A 27,500-nucleotide genomic window follows, 5' to 3' on the forward strand; every position below is an offset into this window, starting at 1 on the left:
GGCTGTACTATTCTTCTTCTGGCATTAATAAACCTGCAACAGAATACAAAGAATAGAAGTCCTTTCATCAGCTTGCTTCTGTGTTTTGAGAACACCTCTGCCTGAAAACTGACAGGATTTTAGCGTGGCGCGGCAACGTGTTTTGCTTCGTGTTGCTTTTTTAACAGAGTATAATTTCACTTTAAAGGATTTTCCTCCAAGTGCTCAGAAATTGTAACCGGTAACACGCTTATCTTACTAGCCAGCTTAAAGCTGGATTTGCCAGAAGGCTTTGAACAAGTAAATGTGACCGACAACTTGTGTTAAAAGACAATTGTTTCTTTAACTTCTTCGAATGGCTCGGAACCTGGTTAAAGTTCACAGGCTGGGAGACTTTTTCTTTTTTCCCTTTCCATCCTAGGGATCCAGCTACCCTTGCAGCTGGCCATAAATGAGGACCAGGCTTTGCCACTCCGTGCTTTCACAAGGTATCGTTAGGTCAGCAAAGCCATCAATTAGGCTGTCTGAAGTTTTATCACCAGCGCAGCAGCAATAAGTGCCGGCCCAGAAAGACTTCTGCTCTTCTGCAACTCCTGCGGTTGGCGCCTGGAAAGGCGGGGGTCGTTCGGAGGTCAGTGCCAGCTGGGGCCGACCTCTGCGGCCGAGCGGGGACACCCCGCGCAAGGCGACCGCCCGCCCGAAGCTCAGGCACCTTTCAACTTGTTAGAAACCCCCAGTCGCAGGTACATGTGGTTAATATTAGGCCCGAAATAACCTTTTTTTTTTTTTTTTTTTTATCTCAAACCGGGGCGGTTGCCGAGGCTTTTGAGCGCTGGTAAAGGCAGTTAGTTGGCTGCGGAGCCTGGATTTAATTTTGCTGGTAATCCAAAAATAAGTGCTTGCATATTTCTTATTAGCTTAATGCGCAGCGATCCACATAGGCACAAGCTAAGCCAAATTCATTTCCCTCAAATAATTTTAAAACTCGCCTATTCCCAGAATTTCTTTCAAAACAGGGCAATTTTCTATCACTCAGGAGCCACGCTTGTTTTTGTCCCCCCTCTTTGTGTTTGAGAACACTTTGGAGCCTTCGCGCAGGTTTTGTGTGCTATTTCACAGCTCAGGCTTTCGGCTGGTGACCCTTAAGGAGTGCTAATGAAGTCGAATACTAGTGTTTAATCCTCTTCAGAAATACTAACATGCCCATCATCCAAAACAGCCTCCAATAATTGCCATTGGGCCCGATCCAATGCCTAGCAAAGTCTTTCAGTCAGTTAACTGAAAACTAAGTTCATCTGCTCATTTAGTAAATTGCTAGCCTTTATATAGCATCAACTCCGCAAGGCCTTTTGTCACGCTTCCCTCCCTCCCTCCCGCCCCCCGGTTAAATTCCTCCGCAGATAATAAAGGACGGGCACACCTTCGATTGCATCTTCCGTAATCACAGTCGTGGAAATTTCATTAGACAGATGCATAAATGCTACAAGTAACACTAAAGGGCTCTTTTGCATCTCTCTGTTTACATCCAAAAGACATTCTTTATTCTTTAGGAGAAGTATAATTCAGTTGTCAGAAATGTCACCCTGCCTCAGAATTAGTCATGACTTCAGGTATTAAAATAAAAACTCAGACACAGTCGGCGTACTTGTTTATTCCCTTCTGACTGTGGCACAGCGAAGGCATCTCCTGCCCCAGCGCTCTGATTTCGAGGCATGTCTCCGTCCTCAAAGACAAAGGTCCCCGATAGGACTTAATTTGCTGAGCTACTTCCCAGTAACGTTACCGCGCTGGCCAAATGGAGCCTGACCTGAACCTCCTCTGTCCAGCGCGCCTTTTATCAGCTAAAGTTAAGGCCAATAGAGATTAACAGGAAAGCCTGATAAGACTGTTTTCTCTTCTCCTATGAGCTTCTAATGGTGTATACAGATGGCAAGGTTTTAAAGAATGGAATGAATGCTTATTTAGGCCTGTAAAAATCACAGACAACAGAAACACCCCCCCACACGCACACACTTTCTGTCTTACTAACCCCTTTTCTTCAATCAGGCCACTCTTCAGGGAAACCAAATTGCTTTTTCGTTTTGTATTTAAACCCCAATGACTTTTATTATTTACATCTGGTGGTCCCCTTATTTATGTCCCTCTCCACTTCCCTGCACACACACCCCGGCTCACAGGGCTGCGAAGCATTATGGGCCTTGGCTCTCAGCGGGAGAACTCGACACTGTCTTCAAACAAATAATTAAGGGGAAGGTTAAAGGTTCACCCAGAGGTCATATCTTTGGATACTCCTCAGAAAGTTTACATTAGTAAGAAATGGGTGCCCTCTGAAGTGTTCTTTCAATGGGCTCGCACAACAAGGCAGAGCATTAAGAAAATTCTAAGTCCTGAAGGGTTTCAGGTGACAACTGCTTTACCTCCGTGAGCACGCCGCCGACTGGGACGCTCCACTCCAGCCTTACCTCTTCGACAGCCACCACAGAGTAAGCCTTTGGGGACGGGTGTTGAAAACCCAATCTTGCCCTGCCGTTCACTCCCAAAAGCGCTTGGCCTTATTTTACTCTGCTGATGTGAATAAAGCCAGCCTTTCACTATGAGCTCTACATAGAGGCAATTCACTAGTTGTTTTGGAAATGGGAATTAAAGTCCTAATAGTGACTCTCCCAATCTTTGTTTCCCTACAGAAAAAAAAAAGAGCGATAAAAGTGATCGCATGTGTCCAGTAAAACTTGCAAAAAATGGTGCCTGGGTTTGATTTCTGATTTCATTATTTCTCCATTTTTCTTTTGCACATGTGCATAACTGCAGGTGCAAATCATGCCCTCTAGACCAGCAACACTTTGACTGAAGAGAAGATACACTGTCATATACTTAGAAAGTTATAGGAGCACAGAGGCTTTAGGCATCCATATCACTTTGAAATTCCACTTCTACAGCTCCTCTGAAAAACTCCTGTCCGTAAACAGCATCACTGATACCCACCAGTGGGTATGTCTGAAAAATTACAAATGAAATTATCTATATTTGCAAAATTTCAGGTGCAAAACAGACATACATTTCAGGTGAAGCTAAAAATCAGATCCTAGTTTCCCTAGCAGTAGATACATCACGTAATGCATCAGCACAATTGGTAGACAAGGGCACAGAATGCAGTGTTTGTGGATTATTGTTTATTCTTCATATTGCCCCATAAATATGCACAGTGCATAGTAGAGACGTAGAAACCATAGTCCCTGCCCTAGCCTTTACATTTTTTGAGGGCATTTTTCGAATCCCTCAGGGAGCTGTCTCCAGGGCCAAAGTAAAGCAAAAGACAGCCTTTTACACAGCATTTCAGTTCGTGCATTGCAGAAACACTGTGATGTTATTTTGGCACAAATGTCTTCAAAAGGCATTAAGAGACAGGTGAAAAAAGAGAACACCAGTGACACTATTTCCAGCATTATTTGGAACCCTGTAAAAGAAGAATTCACAGCTCTGCTCCTAAAACTAATTGCCTGCCTTGTTCATACCCTTCACCCAGAGGCCAAAGATTGAACGGCCTGAAAAGATGAGTAAAATCTATCAACAAGACATGGATTTCTTTGTTACTCTTCTGCTAATAGTAATTCCTATTATTTGGATGATAGCAGCAGTTAGAGGACCCAATGAAGCTCGGTCTTACTCCACACCATGCTGCACAAGCACACCGTCCAAGAGAACTCAGGGTCTGAACAGATTTCCAGGCAAAGCCTGGGGGAGAGGAGAGACACCTTCTCCCTGTTTGCAAAGGGGAACGGAGACAGAAGGAGATTAAGTGACAAGGCCAAAGTCATACAAGAGATCTTTGGCAGAGCCACACACCCAACATAGATTTCCTCAGTCCTCTTTCAGCGCTCCTACAATCTGCTATCCATATGCTATCTTTCCTTTGTTCCCCAGCTTAGCAGTCAGGCACACTGGCAGGGGACTGCAAAGAGAGCTCACATTGCCACTGTTTGTGCCTTACCTGCTGTGTAGATAAAGAGGGGTCATCAGCCTCCGGGGCTGTGAGGCGATACCTTTACAAACTCTACATTCATATGGTGCTTGGTCCTCATTCCAGAATGATAAATGAGGTGTGTAATGTTGAGAAATACATGTCATTGACATAGTACGTTTAGTGAAAATCTCACTTCCAACATTTTGCAAATGACAGATTACCGACCCCGCTTATTCAAACAATAGCCATTTGAATCGAAAGAAGGGGTTTTTTGCATCTTATATTTTTCTTTAATTGCTACCTAAAGCAGCCACATACATTTCCTATAGCCAGAGTCTCTCTTTCTCACATAAGTAGTTTCGGTAACTTTTGTAGGGCAATTTACGAAAGCACAACGAACAAGTTTTGGCTGAAAATGCACAACAAGATGGACTTTTAAAAGAAGTAATTTCATTTTTATCTGCTTCCAGCAAAAAACAGTAGAGCAGCAGTAAAGGTACACTAGTGAATATGCAGTGTAGTCTGGTGATTTGGTAGCCCTAGTCCTAATTGGTTCCTACCATTGCTCATTAGCATGACAATATAATCTAAATATATGCATTTAATTGCATCTCTTCAAATAGAGCCTTGGTTTTCTTTGTTCAAAATAAACATGTATTCTGTATTTTACAGGAAGTCCTGTAATTAATGTTCTTTATATATTTATCATATTTTATCTCAAGTCATATCAAATGACGTTAAACTCACATTTACATAACAAATTTTATTTTTATAATAAATAATGTTCAGATAAAATCACAGAGAGATATTTCTGCAAAGTGCAAAAGAGAATAAATAGCAAGTAGAGATCTCTTTGTCTGCTTGTTCAAATCTGGTACATTCAAAAATAATTTTGTTGTTGTTTCCACTGTCTTTTTTATACATACTGTACATGTATTTCAGAACACTGTGACCACTCCACAACTGAATCTGCGTAAGATTAGTTCTTGAAATGAACTGTTAGTGGCTGTACTGATTGGTAATCTGAATTAGAAACATCTCCAGCTTTACTCTATGGCTATCATGGAAAATTCACTTCAAGTACGTAGGGTCACAACAGGTCTTGCTTCAGGAGGATGAAGTGCATGAAAGCTTAGGAAACTACAATTCATCCCCAACTTAGGGTCTAATCTGAACTCAAGCAGACAGTGGTATTTAACTCCAGTCACTTTTCTATACGTCTAATATCTTCTGTGAGATGAACTGGTGCAAAACTGAACCAGTCCCCCAGCAGAGCAGATTGCTCCTTCTGGGAAACTGAAGAACAACATGGAGCCACAACGTACAACTTGAAACTTTTCAGTATCAGTCTTCAATCTGAATTTCCACTTAAAATATCCATCCCAGAAAATGAGGTGTTAAACTATTGCATTTATTTAACAAAGCAGCCACTGCATAATGGGTTCTCAATTCTTCGCGTGAAAAACAGAGAAATAAACAAATTTGCGAGACAAATTCACAATCAGTTCTCTAAAAGGATTAATGACAAGCAAAGTTTTGCCCCAAGTTATATTTTAGCTCAGGAAGACACTTCTGCTCTTTCACTTGAAAAGAACAGAGATACCACATGAACATTGTCACAGGCTTAGTCATATAAATAATAAAAGTAACAACAAAACCAACAATAAAGTAGGGTTAAAATGGTTTACTTTGTCATCTGAATATAAAGCCTAATTTTCAAAATTTTTAGGCACCCAGGAGAACAGTCTAGCAAGATTTTTCAAAAACCTGCCAAATCTAGATGAGAAGCTTGGCTCTTATTAAACCGACGTAAACGGGAGCTGAGCTTGACGAATAAATGGGGTTTAGGCACCTGCTTCTATGTTTTGCCGAGTAAGAGCCTAAGAATGCATTTTAAAAAATAATCCAAACGTTTTACCTCGGATGGGAAAATAAATCTTTGCCTAAATGATATGTCAGTATTTGGACTACGAACATGTCAGTGTTTAGCTCAAGAGTATATACTACACTCATTCCTTGTTGCGCAAGAATGCCCTAATTTGGAAGGGAAAATAACCAATGAAATATCTAAGTCACAAAAAATGTTTTCATAAGTAACCTAGAAAATTACTTCTTTCCCAGGCTGAAAGAGCCATTTCAGAAGTCTTGAGCAGATCAGAGCAGTCTGAAAGAATGCATTAGAAAAGACTAATTTGCAGAAACACTTTTATCAATATACACCCCACCACCACCTTTACAGCAGTCTTTGCCTATCACCCAAACTTTTATCTGAGGAATTAAAATCTAGTTATCTTAGTTTATTTAACTTCTCCCTCCAACATGTATTCTAAACTGACAGAATTAGGTTTAGGCATCCTTCTGTATGCCCGTGTAAAAAATAGCTGAAAAAGCCCTTGTTTATGCTTCATTGAATCTATGCCGCACCTGGTTACCAACTCTTATTTGCAGCATTCCTTATAAGAAATTAAAAAAGCTGAGTTAGTCACCTGGAAATGAGCCATCTCAATAAAGCTTCCCTAAGTCATGAATATTGAGAAATGGAGTCACTTACACGACTGGGTTTGAGAGGAAGAGGGAGGGATAGGCAGGTTTATTCCCTGACAAAACTTCACATAGTTTTGGACAGCCTTGTTAGAGAAGGGGGGTTATGGGCTGTTTAAATTGACTTTCTTAAGCTAATTTAGACATCTCCCATCTGTCAAAGGTGTGATTCAGAAGACCCAAGTCAGCATCCGCGTTTGGTAGAGAGAAGGCTCCAGAAGATGATAGAGAGCAACGAAGCTGGGTGCCTGAGGCAGCCCGAGGCAGGCGCTAACCGTCCCGAAGACCTCTGCCGCATCTTGTATGTTTATGTTGGAGATCCTAAAAATACGTTATGCCACTTGGAGCTGCCAATTGTTGGAAATCATGAATTTGCCTGTCCCGTAACTGTGAGGCTGTCCTAAAAAATCAGAAATTTAAACAGCGCTCTTCTCGGTGTTTACTTTGTGAGTTTTTCAGTCATTGCGCCACATTTTTAAACTACTCTTCTCAGCCACAAAATCCAGAAACTTACTTGAAAAGATTCTCACGTAACCATCGTCTCCTGGAGCTGGGACCTCGAATTAACATGAAATAACTTGAGCCTTGTGATAAAATCATGAGAACTGGCAAGACCGGCATCTATTCACCTCAGAGAAAATCCCTCTCGTTAAACATGTAACTCTCGGTTACCAGGTTACCTCTGAGGAGCGCAGGCAAATGATTCGTCTCTGCCAAGGCAGGACCTGGTGCCCGTCACGGGCAGCACCTGCGCTGCACCACAGACGCCGGGGAGCCACCCCGCCTGCCCTCCTGGGGCAGGGGCTTGCGCGCAGGACCCTTCCCCTACAATGAAGGCGGACGTCCCGGAGACCCCGCTCGCAGCCGGGGCTCGCTGGTGCTCCCCACGAACCCGGAGGCCCCGTGGCCAGCTGGCTGCCCCGCCGGCCCGCGCCCCGCTGCTTGCCTCGGCCTTGCCACCGGCCCAGCGCCGTGAGGGCCCAGCGCCGTGAGGGCCCAGCGCCGTGAGGGCCCAGCGCCGTGAGGGCCCAGCGCCGTGAGGGCCCAGCGCCGTGAGGGCCCAGCGCCGTGAGGGCCCAGCGCCGTGAGGGCCCAGCGCCGTGAGGGCCCAGCGCCGTGAGGGCCCAGCGCCGTGAGGGCCCAGCGCCGTGAGGGCCCAGCGCCGTGAGGGCCCAGCGCCGAGGCCAAAGCCAGCCTGCCCTCGGGGTCGGTACCCCGTAGTGCTGGCAACGGACGAGCTGCCACTCCCTGCTGCAAAACCGGGCTCGCCCCGAGTTTCAGCCTCCGGTGGCCCCGGGCGAGGCCTCCCGCTGTGCAGCAGGGAGCCATCAGGTGGGGCCAGAGCACCGCCGCCGGGCCGGGGCCGGGGCCGGGGCCGGGGGTGCCGCTGCCCCAGGGGCGGCGGTACGCCCGGAGAGCCAGGTAGCGCTCCGGCCCTGCTCTGGTGTTACTCGGGGCGAAGGTGGGGGGGGACGGACGGACAAGCGCGGCGTGAAAGCCCGCGGTGCAGGAGGGCGGGTGGAGGTCCCCACGGCGGGCAGCGTGAAGGCGGTGAGGCGTTCCCGCCCCGCGCCCGCAGGTTTCCTGGCGAGTTCTGAGGAGGCCTCGGGTGGAGCGGGAAAGCGTCGCCCCTTCGCCCCCCACGGGTTCGTGGCGGGTGGCCAAGGCCTTTCGGGGCACGCGGTGGCACCTGAAGCCAGGTAGCGCACAGCGGCGGCCGTGGCTGTTACTCTTCCGCGAGCGCCGTCGGGTTATTCGTACATGGTTATTTATCACACACCGTAAAAATGGTCTTTTAAAGACGCTTGAAAGGAAGGGAGGAGACAAACAGACATACTTCCTTAGCTATTCATATCTTCCAGATAAAATGCAGAGTCAATAGACATAAGCTGTAGTATATAACCTCATCCTGTGCTTGATTTATTGCAGATGGGAATCAACTAGAAACTGAATCACTTTGAAATTTTTACTACTGACATTAAAATTCCAGGTTTGTGTACGTACGTCTTGTGGAGTTGCTAAATACAGTTTTAGCTAATTTGGCATGCGCTTTGATTTGCTAGGACTTAGACACCCGTGTTAAAGGTAGATAACAGATCTCCTATAAAATCTTAAGTAACTCATGCCTTTAAAGATGTGTTAATTTATCATCTTAAACTCACAGGAAAAGATTTTCAAAACCAATGCGGGTCCAGCAGTCTTGAAAACACAATCAGCCTACCTAGCTTCTCACGTAAGAGTTGAGGGCCTCATTTTAGGTAACTTTTTTTTTTTTTTTAAAAAGGCGTAGTTTTCGAATAATGTCACATTGAAGTATTTTACACATCTATTGAACCGATTCCTATTAAATTTTTTAGCCCATTCGAAACTGTCCCAAAAAGGAGAGTTGTCAACAAATTTAACCTTTGTTAAACTTGCTTGATCAAATTAGATTAAGGCACTAATTCTCTTTCTTACTTTTCAGTGGAAACTACCTAAGTAGCAACTTGCCAAAAATGCATAAAGGTGTTTAGCAATTATGTACTGGGTATGTTTGAAGAGATCAAGGTGCACTCACATGTCCTGTGCTATGGATATCTCTGATTAGCTTGTCATCTACTCTGAAGAAGATGTAGCCCAACTCTCCTATACTATGTAACAGGCCAGCTGTTAGCTGTCTGTCAAGCACCTAAAGTGGACAAGTAGTCCAGGAGCAAAAATGTCACTCCTTTGATCTGGCAAGGAGCAGCTGCTGATTTATAGAGTAGGACTTTGTTCTTCCGTTCTATTTTACTTTCTTTCCTAAGGCAGAACCACAAAATCCAGCAGAAAAAAAAAAAAGTGCCGTTCTCTGCAACATCAACAAGCTCTGACAACTGCAACAGGGTTTTTCTTGGCCCTAACAAAGCTCTCAGGCATCTCCTTTGACGCTCACCTTTTTTTTTTTTCCTTCTTCTTTTTGCAATGCGGTAGTTATTGTTTAATTCAGCTTCTGTAAATGGAATGGACTGTGGCCAGCAAGCCTGGGGCATAAACACACCTGTATGAAAGAAGCCTTATTGTAGCAACCATCTACAACCAACCTGCACATGCACTACCAGTTCGTGAGTTCAGAAGGAATGTTCCATTTTCCCTGACAGTAAATTTTGCCTTAAGATAACAATTTTTTTGTACCCATTGTCCTGTCTTGACCATGAAGCTTGTACACTTTTTCATTGTTATTAAAATCTGAAGGAAAAAAATATGTATTTTTCTACCTGTCAACCAGCAGACCTCAGGAAATTGGATCCGAAGAGCCCACTTTAAAAAAACCACAGCCAAAATGTATTTATAGAAACACACTGCTGAAAGTTTGAGAACCACTGATCCTAAAGATGCCTGTTCTGTTTCAGAGACAGCGATGCAGTCGCAGCCACCTCCAGCTTATACTGTTACAGATTCTCCTCAGAAAAGGCATTTTGCAAAACAAGTGCTCGGTAAGAAATAGCGTTTGATGCAACTCACCGGACTGCGGCACTGCCAGCCCAGAGTCAATGCTCCATTCAGTTCTCTTAGACTCAGAAGGTGCTGAGCAGATTCTGTGAGGTGATCAGTCACTACACGGACTGTTAAACTCCTGCCTCACCCATTGGAATAGTGAGGGAGTTTTCCTTTATTTCCTTTCTGATCTGTTTTCAAATTTATTAGCTAAAAAACCCAAATCTACAGGCTACAAGAAAAGGCTGCAGTATAACGCTGCTGAGCGGGAGAGGAGTGTCTTCTGTGTTTACGGATGGAGAAGGGAACCACACAGCAAGCTGTGTATTTGACCCTGGTATGTGTCTACACACATGCTGTGTTCGCACTTCTTTATACTCTAACTTTAAAAACAGACGAAAAGGATTACAAAAACAAAGATGGGAAGAGGTGAGGGTGGTGGGGGCGACACCATGACTACAAGATCTTTTGCATATATGTTAGCTTGTGGAAATAAATAAGAACTATTACAGCCAGGGCCCTAAGGGAGGCAGGAAAATGATGATGTACAGGATAGTATAAAATGATATATTAAAAACTGTGCTGTCAGTGGAACAATAGAATATTAAGCAAAAGTCCATAATAATTGGCAGATATTTAGCTGTAGACATCTTTCTCTGGTTGGTGGGTACTAAAGTATACGTGAGAGGAAAGAGAACTAGTTAGGCAATTAGAAGTAATGGGCATAAATAATACACTATGTATAAATACATTCCCCCCTCTCCCATGTTATAGCTCTTATCCAGATACACCTAATCACCTCTCAGTAAGTCATACCTACATGCTGGTATCCCTTGTGTTTTGCTCTTTGCACTGTCTGGTTACTGGAGATTCTGCTTATGTAAATCTTCTTTCTCTCTGTAGATGCAGAACCATGTTCATTTTTTCCCTTTAATTATTCCAATACTGGTGGCAAGACTTTATCAAACCAGAGAGTCTAATGGCTTAGTAGCTAAAGATGTGTCAAGACCACAGACACCATGAGAGTGCAGCCTGCCATGTTACGGAATACATGCTCCACAGTGACTGAAGGTATTAGCAGTGCCAGTGTGGGACAGCTATACTATTTAAGTGTGCTAAAATGAAGAGGTAATTATACAGATCTTCCCAGTGTCATACTGGTGAAGCTTTTACTCTGTCTCATCCCATTTTGTGTTCTCTCTGTCCCACAGGAATCAGGGGAAAATGCTTTAAAAACATTTTTGAGAGTTTGTTAGTATATGAATGTGTTTCCATGTATCCTTGTGTCTTAGTTACTGTAAGCCAAACTGGTTTGGAATCATGGAATGGAAAAATCAAAAAACCTCTGTGGAGCCGTTTCCTCAGCCTATCACTCCATATCCCAGGCTCCCATACTTTCTGACCAGTGCTTCATCTCCCCCAGGGCTCAGCTCTTGCTCCCCAGCCTACCTTGCTGGCTCACCAGAGATAATTGCAAAGTACAGCTGGCAAGTGAGTGATAAAGCTTGCTAGGTGCTCTGCGGGGGTCCTAGATGGCCAGATATGCTATGATTGAGGACATATATGTGAACGTTACACCATTTCTTTTCTCTCTGCTGTTTTCATTCTTCTGAACAAGCTAAGGACAGAAACTGGGCTTTCTGAAGCACTTGAAAGGTTGGGTTCCTCCGATTTCAGTCTTCAGCTGGCTTATGGGCAGAGCAGAGAATTGGTGGAGCCTGTGCTCAAGTGCGCCACATTTCAGTTGTTGTTGGCTTCCCCAGCTAAAAAGGGGGCTATTAATGTATTTTTCTTTCCTGTGTTAAAGGAGGGGTAGCTGGAGAAGTCTCTCTTAATGTAGTCACTGCCACTTGAATATCTCATGTGAAAATTAAATCATACCACAAAAAGAAACTTGAAACCGAGCACATACTTCTTTAATGAAAACTGTCCAGTTCTGTAATGTGTTCCACTATCCCACATTTTGCATACAATTGAGATATCTGTTATGAAATGAAACCCAATCTATATAACCTATCTAATATTTATCTTTCTTTATGAGAGCAGTTTGGAAACTCTGTGTGTGATCTTACATAATTTTAATAACTGGTTGCTGATGGATTTCAGTATTAACTCTGACTGTTCTGACTGGTAGGGTGTTGAGGCTTAATTTTCAGGAGAATTTCACTAATTGTTCCTGCACTGCGTAGGGGTGAAGGCATCTAAGAATATGTGTATAAACCTGCATTTGAGCCCACAAAACTGGTAATTGCAGGGCTGTATCCAACAATGCTGAGCACTTCAAACTGGTCTAGTAAAGCACTGTATAGATGTATACGGAAAATTTTCAAAATGACCAAGTCCTATTATCAAAATCATCATAGGCCCTGTAAAGCTAATCCTAATGTTCAGTGAAATTCTGAGTTAGAAGGCAATATTAGCAAAGGAATGTTGACACTAGTGCCTAAATTGTAGGTGATCTGCTCCCAAGAAAATTCCTGTCTCTGGTTAGATGTTCCAGGAATCACCAGAAGGTGGACTTAGATACCTAACTACATTTTTTGTAAAAAAAAAAAAATAAAGCCCTCACTTAACAGTGAAAGTGCCTAAATTGTTTAGGCATGTAGATTTCTACTTTTTAATGCCTCATCCTGTCATAATTTTTGCTGCTGTGTATATGCGTATCCTAACAGTGCGTTACTTTCGGCCATAACCGTGCTCTGTCTCCAAGTTAGAGGAAGACACTTATGTCCAGTCAGGATTCCTATGGATCCTTTTAGTGAGACAGACATCTTAGGACAGGTCTATTCTTTCTTATAACAACACAGATAAAGATCTCTTTTCCTTATAGCTGACACCATAATTATTTGACTATTTATCTGGAAAGAAGGAGATCAAGTTTTGCCTCCCTATCCTGCTTGATTTGGAACAAAGACTTGAGCATAGGTCCGTCACGTCCTGAAAGAATATCTGAATCACCCAGGTACTCAGTACAGTGAACAAAGCCCTTTCAGTTCTCATTCTGAAGATGTTCCACCCGAAGTAAGTAATTAAACAGTCATAATTAACCAGCACTTAACTCTCACACACCTGAAGTTGGAGCCCTAACCAAGAGGCTGTACAGTCAAGCCGTTGTTCTTCTTTAATTCTGTTCTACTGACTAGTCGTTACATACACAACAGAACTGGCAGTCAGGAGAACAAGAAAGGCGTGATAGTGAAGAAGGGTAAAGATGGAGCAGTATGTTCAATAGCCCATTGATTGGGAAACTCAACTCACTTGGAACAGGTAAGACATTGATTTAAATCACGACGAAGAGAAGACCTGCAAACATATATCCTATTTAACAAGTGAATTTTCTAGCCAATGAGCCATTGAGTATAGCACTCCCTCTACCCATTTGCCTCTTTTGTGTAAAGCTTGGTATGGCAGATGTATGACAAGAACCTTGCCTGGATTTGGCCCCTGGGGAGATACACTGAGGCAAGGCTGATTTTGCGTTGAAAGTTGTGTCTCACTCTGGAACACGTTACTGTCTATTTATCACCATATATGTATTAGTGTTCCTACACTCTCCTGGAGGTCCTTTCTATATAAAATAACCATGGTCAGGACAATATCTCAATTTTCAGTACTGCTAGGGTTACAGTTCCAAGTTTCTCAGTTATATCCCATTCTAAGCAGTTTTGTGCATGCTCACCAACGGAAACCAGTATATGTGGACCAAAAGTTTTTAGGCATCTTGGGACTAGCAGCAGCTAGGTGATGTTGCTGGATAATTCAGTGATGGTTAAAGAGAAAGATTAGCTTAAACTGAAGATTCCAGGGTTTGTGCTTGACATTCGTAAGCAACTCAAATGATATACATATCTAACAGGATATCCTACCCATCTTTTATTGTAGCTTAATTTGTTTATAAGCCAATATTATAATAATACTTTCATAAGAAGTTCAAGCCAAGTTTTAGAACATCTTTAACCAACTTTTGAAAGAAACACAAAATCTAAGGTCAATAGAAACATTATGTAAGACAAAAAAAGCATGCAAAAAGAGAAGAAAATGCCCCAAATTCACAGGCAGCATCTTCAAGCAAAGTAGTTCAGAATTGTGCTTGTGTGCGTAAGAATTTAAATTTGACAAGAAATTAAATAGAATAAACCCACTATTTTCATTCTAATTCAGTGTCCAAACTGAAGAAAATATAGGAAGATAAATCAGTAGTTAGAAGAGAGAATGTTATTCTTTGTTTTTTACTTTGAATTATTAAAATTATCAACGGCATGTGTACATTCCTAGGAACAATACACATTTTTAATTTGATAGTGAAAATCCTGTAATATTTAACTATTTTAGAAATCAAATATGCCTTTATACATGTAAACTTGTAAACTTGCATCCATGCAAAACAGAATAATAAAAGCAACAAATGCAGACACCCATTCAGATGAACTAGTAAAGGAGAGTTAGTTTCCTTTTCCTTTTCTTGATTCTCCCCCAGTTGTTATATTCAGTCTTTCCAGTGTGACTATATTATCATCCACAAAATTTTTAGCATCATCATAATCATAAAAGATATACTTTATATCTTTATAAATCACATGAGGCTTAGCAGACCCTAGTAACGCCACATCTGCTTTAATCCTAGTAAATTCTAGCCTAAGACAGCATAGCCTGTGGTGTCTCACCTGAGTTCTCAGAGGCGTTTCAGGAAATGCATTAGCTCTGTGAGTCAGTGAAATAAATACAAACAAATACAGTGGTCAATAGCCAAAGAAAAATTCAGTGCTCCAAATGGGTTTTGACAGAAGCCTGAGTTGAAAAATCCAGCTGTATTTTATGTATGTCCCTTAACCACCAATCAGTTCTGCTGAGATGAGTGGTCCAATTAGCTGTCTAATTTTTGATGCCTAATACATGTGTTCACAGTCAAAAAAAATCATGTTTCTAGAGGACCGGTCTTCCTTTGGTCCAAGAAACTAGGGTCTACAAAACAACAAATATGAAAGCATCATAATGTCAAATTCCACATCCTAATTTGAAACAGAAATCTCACAGTTCCAAGTACCTCATTGCTAGGACAAATTTGATGCAAAGATATGCAGCTAAGATGGGTGCCTACGCTTCATTTTCAGGGGTACTAAATACAGGTAAAAAATGGGTAAGTGAAAATTTTTGTGGGCATGTTTTGCATCTGGACAAAAAAAAAAAAAATTATCCTGCCAAATTTATCGCAAGTGCTACCTAGATCATGCTCTGGTTTTCCAATATAGCACAGTTCTATAATAACTGCTTAAGCATGCCATACAGTATTAATCTTCCTCATGAACTCAGTCCCAAACCAGTTTCCATGGAGAGAAATTAAGAGGTATGTACAGGCAAAGGAGAAAATATATGGCTAGCCAATGATACAGAAAGGCTCTTTAGATGGGAGCTATGGTAGAGAGGAAGGATTTTTCAACTGAGATTGCAGAACTGAGGGGAGGGCAGCATTAGACAGAGAGTAGAGAGAAGAATATGAAAAAAAAAGAGACATCTATGTTGAAGTAGGTTTTGACATTGTTTTAAAAAAAGACAATTTTGAAATTGATCCAGAAAAGGATGGTGGAAGGCTGCTGAAGTGCCTAAAGTAGGAGGTAGGAGGTGATTTTGATGTGTGTGTGTGAAGGAAGCATCAGCATTTGGCACATTAGCGGGGGGGATAAAGAGCTGGGACTTAAGTGTCTTGAGAGAGGGGAACTACAATAGTCAAGGTGAGAAGAGTTGAAGGCAGAAGAAAGAGAGACATTGTTGAAGTGGAAATAGGAAGAGAGGCAGACACTGGAGATGTGAGAGAAAGAGCAACAATAGGAGATGCATGTGGATTTGGGGCAGCGGGAATAAATGTGTGAGGAGTCGTAGAGGAGTATAGAGGAATAAGACTTGTATTTAAGAATGTCTGAGAGGCTAATGTTGCTCTGGGTTCACTGTCAGTTTTGTTCACCAGGTTATAGACCTACCTATATAAAATGATACTATCTAAAACACAAACTTCTTTTAAACAATGCTCTGTTTATTGTAATAGTTTGTTAGCCAAGCAATCTCTGCAGTAGCTGCAGCTGTGGCTTGTTCCATCTCATCAGTAATTTTAACTCCTTACAGTCATTAGTGTGAAGCTTTTCACAGTATTTTTAAATGATAAATATACTTTTCTCCCAGTTCTTGAGTTTTGTTTTGTTTGAACGGACTATGCATCCTTTAACATCTAAATAATTTGCCCTGAGACTCATCACAATGTAGCTACACTTTGGAACAGAAGATGTGAATATGGTTCTGATAAAGCTCTGAAATGTTCATTTAAAAAAACCCAAAACAACATAGCTTTGAACAGTTTATGATTATCTATAATCAGTATCTTTCTCCATAATATAGTTCAAAGATCCAAGTCCTGAAATAGTATGCATCTTTGTGAGAGGGTGGCCACTACATCTTGCTGTTTGTTGTGTGCGGAGCACCGAGTAGGCTTTCACTTATGACTGCTTTAAACAGTGCTAGCCTGCCCTATGACTTTCCAAAAGACCCCAGGATGAGGTTAGCACGATAAAGAGCTTGATTCCTCTAAGCAACAGTCATTCAGACTGACAGCACCCATTCATTTACCAGAAAATAAAGGAAAAAAAAAAAAAGAAAAAAAACCCGACACCACCCCCCCCCCCCCCAGCCCTCAGCTGTTGGACTTACTGACTCCTGAAAGGGCAGCTACATTATCATTACTAAGTGCATACAACCTGAGCTTGATGTTGGCCTACTTGAAATTACTATTTGCTGTGAAGGGTTGGCAAAGCAATTTATAAAATGATGGGGTAAAAGTAAGAGAGGCCCCGTTAAAAGCTTTTTCTTTCCTTTAAACAAGAGTGAACAGAGTAGGACACTCTGAGTTTGACCCACTTATTACCTTTGCAGATTTGTCTTTATTGACATCTATTAACTGATTACATTTCCCTTAGAAGTAATTGTGCATTGTTAGATAATTGTATCGTTGTGGCTTCTTATTGGGGAAAAGTATTATGTCCAAACACTTAAGATAGATAAAACCAGATGAATGTATCTGTCTGTCCATCCATCTGTCCGCTCAAGAAGCCTTTGGGTATTTTTAGAGAATTTAAAGCAGTGGTGCAAGTCATAAACAAAAGGGGCATTTTTAAAAAGGAAAATACACTTAATTAAATAGGTGTCAAAATTATTTTATTGTCAACATCTACAATATCCGTGATACAGTGATGTTGTGTAAGCATTCCCATGGAATACTAGTTCTCAGAACCGTAATGAGTTGCTATTAGAAAAAGCAGGGACATATTATTAGTATCCCCACAGAGTTATCTTCTAAATTATTTATACTTGCAACACTTTCACGTAATGGCAGTTTTAAACTCGAGCAAACAAAGCAAACCACACAATAAAGAGAGGGGAAGAGAATTGTACAGAAACCCTTTCTGAATGCATGTAGTTAGAAAGGCGAGTCAAACAAACTAATCAGATTTTGTTTCCTACTCAAATCCTCATGAGGTTTGCAATAGGCAGCATCAAAGCTTTCTGGGGTTGTGTCACCTTGATAAAGGATTGAACAGCACTGTATCTGTTTTCTCTCTCACATCTAAAATGTAAAGGAATGCAACTTTATTTGTCTGGTGCAAGTTTGCTTATTATTTTGAAATTCCACAGTGGACCTTCCACAAAAGCTTAGCTATCAGAAGGGTGCAAATAACACCAGAGCCTTGTGTTACTCTTATGTTCATCCCCTGGGCTATAGTGCTAGGTTTGTTTAGGAGCTGGGGGGGCAGCGTGGAGGATTGTTGTATTTATACAAACTTAGCATTGTGAATTACTGATACTGCTTTCCACACTTGCTTTAGTAATACACAGTGTAAAGATTAACACTTTAGGACTCAACGCTTTTCAGAAAAATTGAGATGGTATGCCTTTTTTTTTAAAACAAAACAACTTCAGCCAAACTCAAGTCTGCTCAGTGCAGAGAGGATTTGGGTGAAATTGAAGAGAAAAGAGCTCAGACTGAAGGCTATAATGGTCTCCTTCTGGTCCTAAAACTGTTTGCATTTATGAACATATAAATGATAAAGATCATCCTGTTCACTTTCCATTAAGCATTCTATGAAGTTTTGTCTTAACCATCAAAACAAATTCCATCTGAAATCACTTTTTAACTTACTGAGCAGCTAAATTTGATTACTTTAAAAACAAATTTCTACCCCAGGAAAAGGGAGAAAAAACATACAGCATGTTTGTTTTCCCCTGTAAAAGGAGCATGTAGCTAAATATGCTCAGCTTTTTGTCAGTCACAATACAAACAGGTTTTAAAAGTATCCAGTTATTCTGAGTGCCTCTTTATCTGGCCATTTGGATTAAGATACCCAAAATAAACACACAATGAAAATGGTGGCCTTCTTTTTAACCAAAATGACCCCTACGTGTACTCAAAACCGTATTTGCCTTAAGCTACTTCAGTTGCACACCAGCACCCTCATTGATTACTATGGAGTTACATTAGTTTAAAACTGGAGTAACTGAGTAGTGGATCAGGTCCTATAGTCAGACATATGTTCGCCACTAGATAATGGCTACTTATATATTTATGAATTTTAAAATGCTTTTCAATCCAACTATCGTTGTTACTATGTGCAGGAAGTAAAGAAGTAAATTGCAACCAAGCTTTCAGGGGTTTATTCCCTCATGAAGCACTTGTATTGCTAGTGTCAGGGGAGGGCAACTGTATAGTGCCCTCTACATAATAAATGACACTGTTGAATATTCTTAAAGTAATGTCTGTGTGTGTGTGGTTTTAGGGACAGAGCTATTATCTGTTGGGTTTTATGTTCCTAAATACTATGCCATCATTTCCTTAACCCAGCTTCACAGAAAGTTTCAAGGAGGTTTAAAATAATTGGTACTCAGATTTATTTTGTCCTGATCACCCATAGAAACAGCAAGTACTCACAGGGCGATAAACAGCTTTCAGGCAAATGTGTAACTCCAGTGTCAATTGGAGTTATGTGCAGAGACTCAGAGCAGAAATAGTATATAGCTTTCCGTTCCTGAACATGACAGTCATAATAAACCTTAACCTCGACATTCCCTGCTTTACTCGACCACAGCTAAAAATGCTACACACATTTATACCATCTAATGAACCAGACATTAAAAGGAAACCACAGATCTATACCAATAGATTATCAGGAAGAGAAGTGTGAAGTGAATACTTGCTCATGGTAGTATCATGGTAGTTACAAAGAGGAAAGACCTAATACATCATCATTGTCATCCTTCAGCAAGAGTAGGGGATAATCTACCAGCGAATGTCCCACCACCTACTAAAATAACAGCTTGTAAACTGGATAGTGCAAACATACAGTGCAAAATCCTAGGGGACGCAAACTCTGACTCACCGTGGTGAACCTGGAAAGAGAATGATGGATGCCTATTTTAGTCTTGTTGGTGACAATACAAAGGAAGGACAGACTATGGACTGAAGTAGGGGTCTGGGTTCAAGTGAATCGTGTCTGGTTTCTGAATCTGTCACATATTCTCTTTATTAATGTGTATAAACCAATTAATTGTAGATGATTACTCTGATTATGAAAAGAAGTGAGAGGGTATAAGACTTGCTCTTTCAGAAGCAAGTAAGTAAAGAATGAGTAGGAGTGAGTAGAGTTTAGAACTAGCTCCTATTCCACCCACACCTCCTTCAAGCTAGGGAAACAACCAGCACTGAAATGATAGCAACCTATAGCAGATAGTGGTCAGTAATGAATACATATCACCTTAATGAGCAAGGGCAAAGTAGGAAACTCTGCTTTTGCTATGCCTCAGAGACATATTCCATGCTATTCCTACAGTTTTACTAATAATCAAGCCCTTAGTCTACCTGACGCTCAGTTTCCTATCGGTTAATGATATTAATAATTATTTCTTCCCCATCTCACCTCTCATTTTCCTTATGTTGTCATGATACATTTTCTATTGGTTTTGAGACAATTTGACAATGAAGGGCACAAAAATGTCTGGATACTAATATATCCATGCCTCTACACTGCACAGGATTTACCTTCCTCTGATTGAAATTCTGATGATGGCTGAGGGCCTGATTGCGCTAACTACAATTGCTAGAGTCTGGTTTACAATTTTTTCTGCAACTGTTATTCACATGTAACTTTTCAGAAGTCTTTCTAAGATTTTTTTTTAATGTTGGATAATTAGCCCAATATTTAAGAATTCTAATCTCATATGAATGCTTAATCAAAACACATATTTTCCTGTGAGCTAAAAATGCCTGGATTTCAGTTTTGATTCTCAAAAGAATGTTATTGTTCCTGCCGGATGCGCAATGGAACATAAAAGAGCACTTTACCTCGCCATTTGAATTGGATGAATTTTTTTCTTCTTTTCTTTTTTCTTTATTTTTGAGTGTTTAATTGATTATTGTTGTCTAGGGGTTTTTTTTATTATCATCTTTATCTTCTTCTCCTCTAAGTGTGGATTTCCTGCTTTTGGAAAATCTACAAAAAGAATGTTGTCCTCACTCTGTGCTTTTGGTTTCATATATTTAATTTCTAAATAAAAAATAGACATTTCAATTTCAGGACCCATTCAGTTAGCAGTCTCTCTTAAGGGACTACCAAAGAGGATGCCAATTAATTCTGACTGTATGATGTGTATTCCAAGACCCACCAATTCACCTCTCACAAGCCACAGAACAAACGCTGGTAATTGACTTTTGGCAAGTGCTTATATGAACCGGACTAGAACTCACGGCCGAAATTGCAAATGTTTTGATATATGAAATACTTCCTTATCCATAAGATAAACACTGTACCAAAGTGGTAGACAGACAAATTACTATGTCCTCATGACTCTCTAGGTTAATGCCTCCCTTAGAAAAGGGGGAGGAAAGAGAAGGATTAAAAAAAAAAAAAATCCCAATAAAGAATCTCTTACCTTTGCAGACAGCAAGAAGAAATCCAACCCAACAATCAAAAAGAAAAAAAAATCAGCTACTGAATGTGGGAGGGCACAACATACAGATAAAGGGGCAACTTAATGTACTTCTACAGTGTGCACAGGAAAGTGGGACACCTGAAGTGTTTGGTTGTTTTTTAAATACATTTGTGGGCAAACCCACATTTTGTGTTGAGGAAGCACAACTTAAACCAAAGCACAGTAAAATGCGATATCTTCACTATCATGTTTGAGTAGGAGTTATTAGAGACCATGGTTTAAAAAAGAGAAGAATGTTAATGTAGACTTCAGAAACTGTGGCAGCAGGCAAAACAACTATTTTCATCTTCTTATGATGAGGAAATATGTAAGCTTCTGTGCATTTTGCTTTACCTCAGCTCTATTTAGTTTTAATCCAGGCCTATTTTCCTGGATTTCTTTTAAATACATTTCCTATTACGCAAATAAACTTGAAATTCTTTGTAACAGGTGGCTCAAATGAAAAGAGATCGCATCAGCTGTCTGATGAAGTGAACACCACGGAGGGGAATACCAAAGTCAATCCACTTTGGTTTCCAGTGAAAGAAGCAACCTGCCAGCGGCCAACAGAAGAACAAGAGGTGGAAGTGAGCTGAAGTGTCAGGATCCAGCTGTTTTCAGGAACCCAGTTCCAGGCCTATCACAGGAATAGTAAGTCTAATTTTCCTTGGTTTTGCACTATGTAAAGTCTCTCAACATCAACAAAGTTTGTCTTCATTTACTTTGTGACAAGGAGGAGTGTCATCAGACCAATGTCTCCAAAAATTTTATATTTTACAGGATGTAAATTGCAGGCCCAGTCATTACTGGACCCTGGAGGAAAGATATAAGTAGTAAACATCAATGTGTCCATTTTCTTTTTCCTTTAAAGAAAACTATTTTATATATTTGAACGTTATAAGTAAAAAAATTGTTCAAAACAATCATTATTTCATTGTCATGCCATTTTCCTTCAACCTGGAGATTCATTGCAGAAGTGAAGCATATATGCCAGACCATCTTCTGATTTATTTGACACTGATGTTATTTGCTTGTTTTACAGTGGATGGAGACAAGAATCTTGGTGCCCTTTTCTGAGCATGCCAATGCAAGCAAAGAGTACTGTGTTTCCACTGGTACAATTCATGTTTCAGGTAGCTTGCACCCCCTTAAATGACTATTTCTTGGAAGTAAATTGCTGTGCAAAGTCAGCATCAGAGCAGACTATTAGGGACAAAGCATCAAGAAAACATGGGTACGGGCATTGCTGGAGGAGATTCTGTGGGAGTAGGTATCGTTTCTGTGGTGGTATACCCTGCATTACTAATATACCACAGTTCATTTAAATTAGTAAATGGTAAAGTCACCAAATACACTGGAGACAATTCATATGCCCCAAATTTACTGGAGTATACAGTCACAAAATTTGTGCCCTGAGGTCAACATAAAATATCTATATCAGGTACATGTTTTGTAGTATGGCTTACAGATGCCTCTCTGTGATTTCACGTGCTGGTGAAGAGTATGGAGGACTATAATACCTCTGTGGTGTTACAGGTGTTACTGCAGGTATCTGCAGTCACCTGCTATTCTCTCCATGTCAAGGCACATGAAGAAAGGAAGAGATGAACAGGAATTGCTACAGTCCTTGAACTTGGCAACAAGGGTCCTTTCCTTCCCAGTTTTCAGGAAACGCTGCCATATCTCTATGTATTGTCTAGCAAATGCTGTTTGAGTAACATTGCAAGTGCTATTAGAGGACTGATTCAAAATTCAAAATTGAAATCTGTGGAAAAACTCCATTTCACTTCAACAGGCTTTGAAACAGGAACATGGACAATCTGAAGGGGACACTAAAGGAATGAAACCACTTTGAAAATCTGCCAGCCCCCAACCACTGCCTCACTTACATTACCTACATAGTGCCCCAGTGTGACTTTCTGGGAAAGTCAGACAATGAAGCAGCAAAGCGTATTTATATTTAGGAGAAAAAGATTTTTTTTATGTTATTTTTATGCTTTTCCGCCTAACATATTTTAATGATATTTTTATGTACTTTTATCTTGCTCTATAATATATTGTCATATAGCACAAAAATATATTAGTATGAGATTCAAAAAAATAGCTTTTGCAGTTTTTCACCAGCTTTCCTTCATTACTTCAGTGTTTAATTACTTAATGTTTTAACACCTCTGTGGAAGCACACAGCTCCATCTCAGTGTTGCAGTCTGGTAACTACGCTGTTCACATGGTGAATCCACTTGCTGACTTCACTGCTAATACTTACTGTCAGAAAGGCTGTGCAGACTGTTATAACCTTGTCAGATGATTGAATAATTTAGGGGACAGATTTCCAAAGCTATCCATGTACCTAAAACAGACATGTGCTTTGTGGTATTTATAAAAGCATGTGAGGGCCATTTGAAATTGACCCACTATTACATGGATGCTGCCCACAGTGAGCTTTGCATCTCAGCTGGATCTTCTAGGAGCTGCTGTATTATGACTAATAAGTCTGCAAATTAGGTGTCCTGGACTAGTTCTCAGTAAAAGGCATGGAGTTCATGGAGTGATTCTGGACTCATCTGTAATTTTGCATTACCATCATGTCATATTTCAAAACTGAAGGAAATGTTATAGCCAAACTGATACTCAAACCACAGCACTGCTTCTGGGTTTGTCTCTGTTTTTTGCAGAGAAACAAAATTTTACATTTAAGTGGGAGTTTTGACATGTAAAAATAAACATTAAGTCGTGTGGCTGAGGAATAAAGCTCCTCCTCAGAACTGCTTTTATGCAAACACAACCCTCCAGAACCTCGATGTGCCAAAGACTGTTGAGACTTGCTCTCCCTGATTTAGCAGTTTACTTAAGCATGTGCCTGTCTATAAGCACATGGATAACTTCATTAACATGACTGAGAGTTAGGCAGGTGCTATGACAGCCTAATGGAGTTAGGCCTCATCTGAAGAATGGGTTCTGAGAGTGTTTGTTCATGAACAAGTCAGCCAACAGTCATCTCATTTTTTTTTACGGATCAAACTATTTTCTGCTTTGTGTTGGTGGCCTTTGATTAAACTCAGCAATTGAATACTCAGCAACAGTGAAAATTTTTGGTTCTAAATAAAATTATTTTAGCTCATTATAATTAAGGCCATAGACATTCATCATTAATTTTATTAAAAAATGTTAAACTAATGATTCACCTCAGGAAAAACACCCAAGGTATCTGTGAGGAAGATGGCATCTACTTTTCATCCAGAAAGAGTGTAAAGTCTGAGAAATGAGGGAGCTAAATGTACAGCAAACAACTGAGAAAAGACCTTACCTGGAACCAAATGACTGGCTTTTTCCTGAGTTTACCCCCTAGATCTGAGCAATGAGACCTTCAAGGGGTCAGCAGGACTCGTCTTTCCCTCCAGAAAGCAATATTGTTCTCTTGTGTAGAAATTAACTCTGAACTACTGTGCCTTCGTTTCTCTCCTCCTTTTATAGCACCCATTGACTAAACTACTGGGCTTTAGTAGGCACTGAAAAGTTAAAAGTTGGGAGAAGGACATAATGGAAAAAATAAATGGACAGACCTCACCACACGCAAGACCTTCACAAAAGAGTACAGTGTTAAGGAAGTTCCACATGGTTGTAAAGTTAATAGAAAAATCCTGATTTCTTTTTGAATGTATAAAACAGAAATATTCCCAGCGTATTCCAAAGCACTCACTGTCTGGCTTACAGGACACCGTGCACATCAACGTAAATTATATACATTTTTGCAATGTAGTGTTGCTTTTAAAATGTTTTCTTCTCCGTGTAAAATGGTATATTCTTCCTACACAGAGAAAATAGTCTCTATTAAACTTGCAGGCTTACAAATGAACAAGGCCAGACAATGTAAAGAGCTGTAGAAACTTTTTGGGGGGTTGATTTATGTTGAAACAAGCAAGTGGAATACAGTATATTTTATGTTGTCTGATAAAAGATGGTATATAAAAACCCCTTCAAAATGCAACGTTTTGAAAACCACAATGAAAAATGAATTTTTAATAAGGCTTGCCTCAGCAATAGTCTTGGCCAAGAAGAGATTTCTACTATGCAAGTGCAATATGGAATTTTGACTTGAGAAACTCTGTATGGACTGTGTTTTACATCAGTCATTGAATTTAGGTAAGGAATACAGAAAAAAAAAAAAAAAGAAAAATGATAGAGCCAGGAGAAAACAAAGAACGATTGCAATCTACTTAAGGCACCAAGCACATTCTAGACTGTAATTTTCTTGATTCTACATAAATGCCCTTCTATCATGATCCAAATCTTTTAATCTCTTTCTGCTTCCATTGGCAGTTTTTAAGATGAAACATAGAATTTTCTTGTTTCTGCCATCTTTAAATTAACCTATACTCAGCAGAAGTTTAACATCATTCTCTTATGATTCTGTTTGGTTTCGGTGGATAAGAATAAAAACACATGAAAGTACAATCTAAATCTTCACATTTCTCCCAGTGGACTTTTATCATTGGTAACATCTAACTAATGAGCTCACCATTCCAATTTTTTCCTCCAAATAACAGAAGAAGGAAGACGGTTGAGTTTTCAGACAGCTGTAGAAAGGTCTATCATTCTGGATTGTTCACTTTTGTATACTAGCCACTAGACACGACTGCCTCTGAAAATTCTGACTCGGGAAGATTTTTGCCAAGCCAGCATTCCAAATTCTTCATTGACCCACATCTTGTGTACATACACCACTCAATACAAAGGGAGTATAAATTACTCTTGGTATACTCCTTGTTTAATAGGTATTGTGGGCTTTTGTATGCATTGAGTAGGGAGGTGATCACACAAGGTGCAAAACATTCACAAATCGGCTTTAGTCCCATCTTTCTGAGCAGAAAGATTTTACCAGAGCAGGTGCCCTTCAGGGATCTTATCTTCTTCAAGCTCTTCTATTCTTCCTCTTCACTTATTTTTGATACTAAGTGGCAGGAAAAGATAATTCTATCTTTACTTTTTCATTGGGCCAGATTTTCACTTGATATAAATCACTTTGGTTTAGTTATGCTGATTACTATTCTGATGTTAATTTTTGCTATTTGGTAACATGTGTCAGTGTCCTGGAAAGCACCTGTCATAGCACTATACCCTCAGGGTACCTCAGTTTAAGCACCTGGGTGACAGTAAGGTAGCTGGGGCTACAAAGGCGGCTGTTTTGGTGCACTTGTTGCCAAACGGAAAGGGGACAACTTCTTAAGAATATATTGACGTTGTGTTCCCCACACCCCATCCCAAAGAAGTGTCAGCTAACTAACAGTTTAGGAAACCAAGTTACCAGATTTCCTTATTATATGACATTTCTCCAACCAGCAGTACACCTTGAATTCATGCAGCCCAACGTGAGCAGGTTTTGAAACTTTTGGACATTCACATGCTGCAGTAGGCTTGCACTTCTTTTCAGAGAAATGAAAGTGTGTTTGCCACTTTATTGTGAACTCTCCAGGGAAATAATGCTCTGTGTAATAAACATAAGCATTGCTACCTCACAGCATCTTATGGTAAGACCAGTGGCAGTGATCAGCTAAAAATCTTTAAATTGTGCAGACCCACTTACTTTGCTGTGTTTATGCCAGGGATTAATATGGCCAGTAAGTTTGGATCGCATCTGGATTTTAAAAATTCGGTGGGTTTATGTTGTTTTGGAGCTGGGGCCTTAGATTTGGGCTGTCCTTCCCTATTCTAGCTCAGAAATAAAAGTAACTGAAGCAATTAATGCTATAACTAGCATTTTAACAGCCACAAGAGTCTGGTAAAGGTATGGTATTTTCACACCAATTTTCAAATCATCTGACTTTCCCTACAGTTCACAAAATTACAGTTGCCCTGACTTCTTCTAAAATGTAAGCAGGATTAACGGGTATTATTTTGTGGTGCTGTTTTTACCAATCTGATAGATCTTTTTGAAACAAAAAGCGTAAGTGCTACATAGAATTACAGTTCTTAAATAACAAATAATACTGTATAAGTCTCTCTTCCTATGTGTTTTCCTTAGAAGTCTGTAGGAGAAGGGGGAAATGCAAGCATTCAATGAAACATAAGCAGCAAGTAAACCTTTCTATCCTCTTCAATTACACAAAAATAGGAAGGGAGCATCATTTTCAAAGGAACAAATGTTACACAAGACATGCCCTTTAAATCCTTTTTAAGGCTCTGTGACCTGTAAAACTATCTGCAATATCAGCAACAGAAAGCCTTCCACAGAACAAATGCTTATGTTTTATGTGTACTGTATTTGCTAATCATTAGTTCATAAGCAAGAGCAGATATACAGTGTGCTATAAATAATGGCGGGAATGTAAAAGTGAATTGATCTGTCTGGCTATCTAGTAATACTGCTGGCAGAGAACCAGTTTTGAATGGCTGCCAACTACCATAGACCCAGCCAGTGATTTGTCTAGGGGTCTTGCCCTGTCAGGCAGAAAACAGTCTTAAGCTGAGCTCCCAGAACTGTGAGCACCGCCTACTGCTCAACAATGAGCATTTCCTGCAGCGTCCCCTTTACCCACTTAGTTAAATAGCAGAAAACATG

General features: G+C 40.4%; 1 protein-coding gene across 4 annotated transcripts in view; it reads right to left on the minus strand.

Annotated features, from left to right (window-relative positions):
* MEIS2 (Meis homeobox 2) overlaps positions 1-27,500 on the minus strand; it is a 174,205-nt gene that overhangs the window by 6,603 nt on the left and 140,102 nt on the right. For all 4 annotated transcript variants that reach the window (XM_075030375.1, XM_075030374.1, XM_075030378.1 and 1 more), the window contains exon 10: positions 1-33. This exon is cut by the window's left edge and continues 26 nt beyond it. In XM_075030375.1, coding sequence (XP_074886476.1) covers positions 1-33 — 33 coding nt within the window. The remainder of the gene's footprint in view (positions 34-27,500) is intronic.

Source organism: Buteo buteo, chromosome 6 (genome assembly GCF_964188355.1).
Source record: "Buteo buteo chromosome 6, bButBut1.hap1.1, whole genome shotgun sequence".
Classification (NCBI taxonomy): Eukaryota; Metazoa; Chordata; class Aves; order Accipitriformes; family Accipitridae; genus Buteo; species Buteo buteo.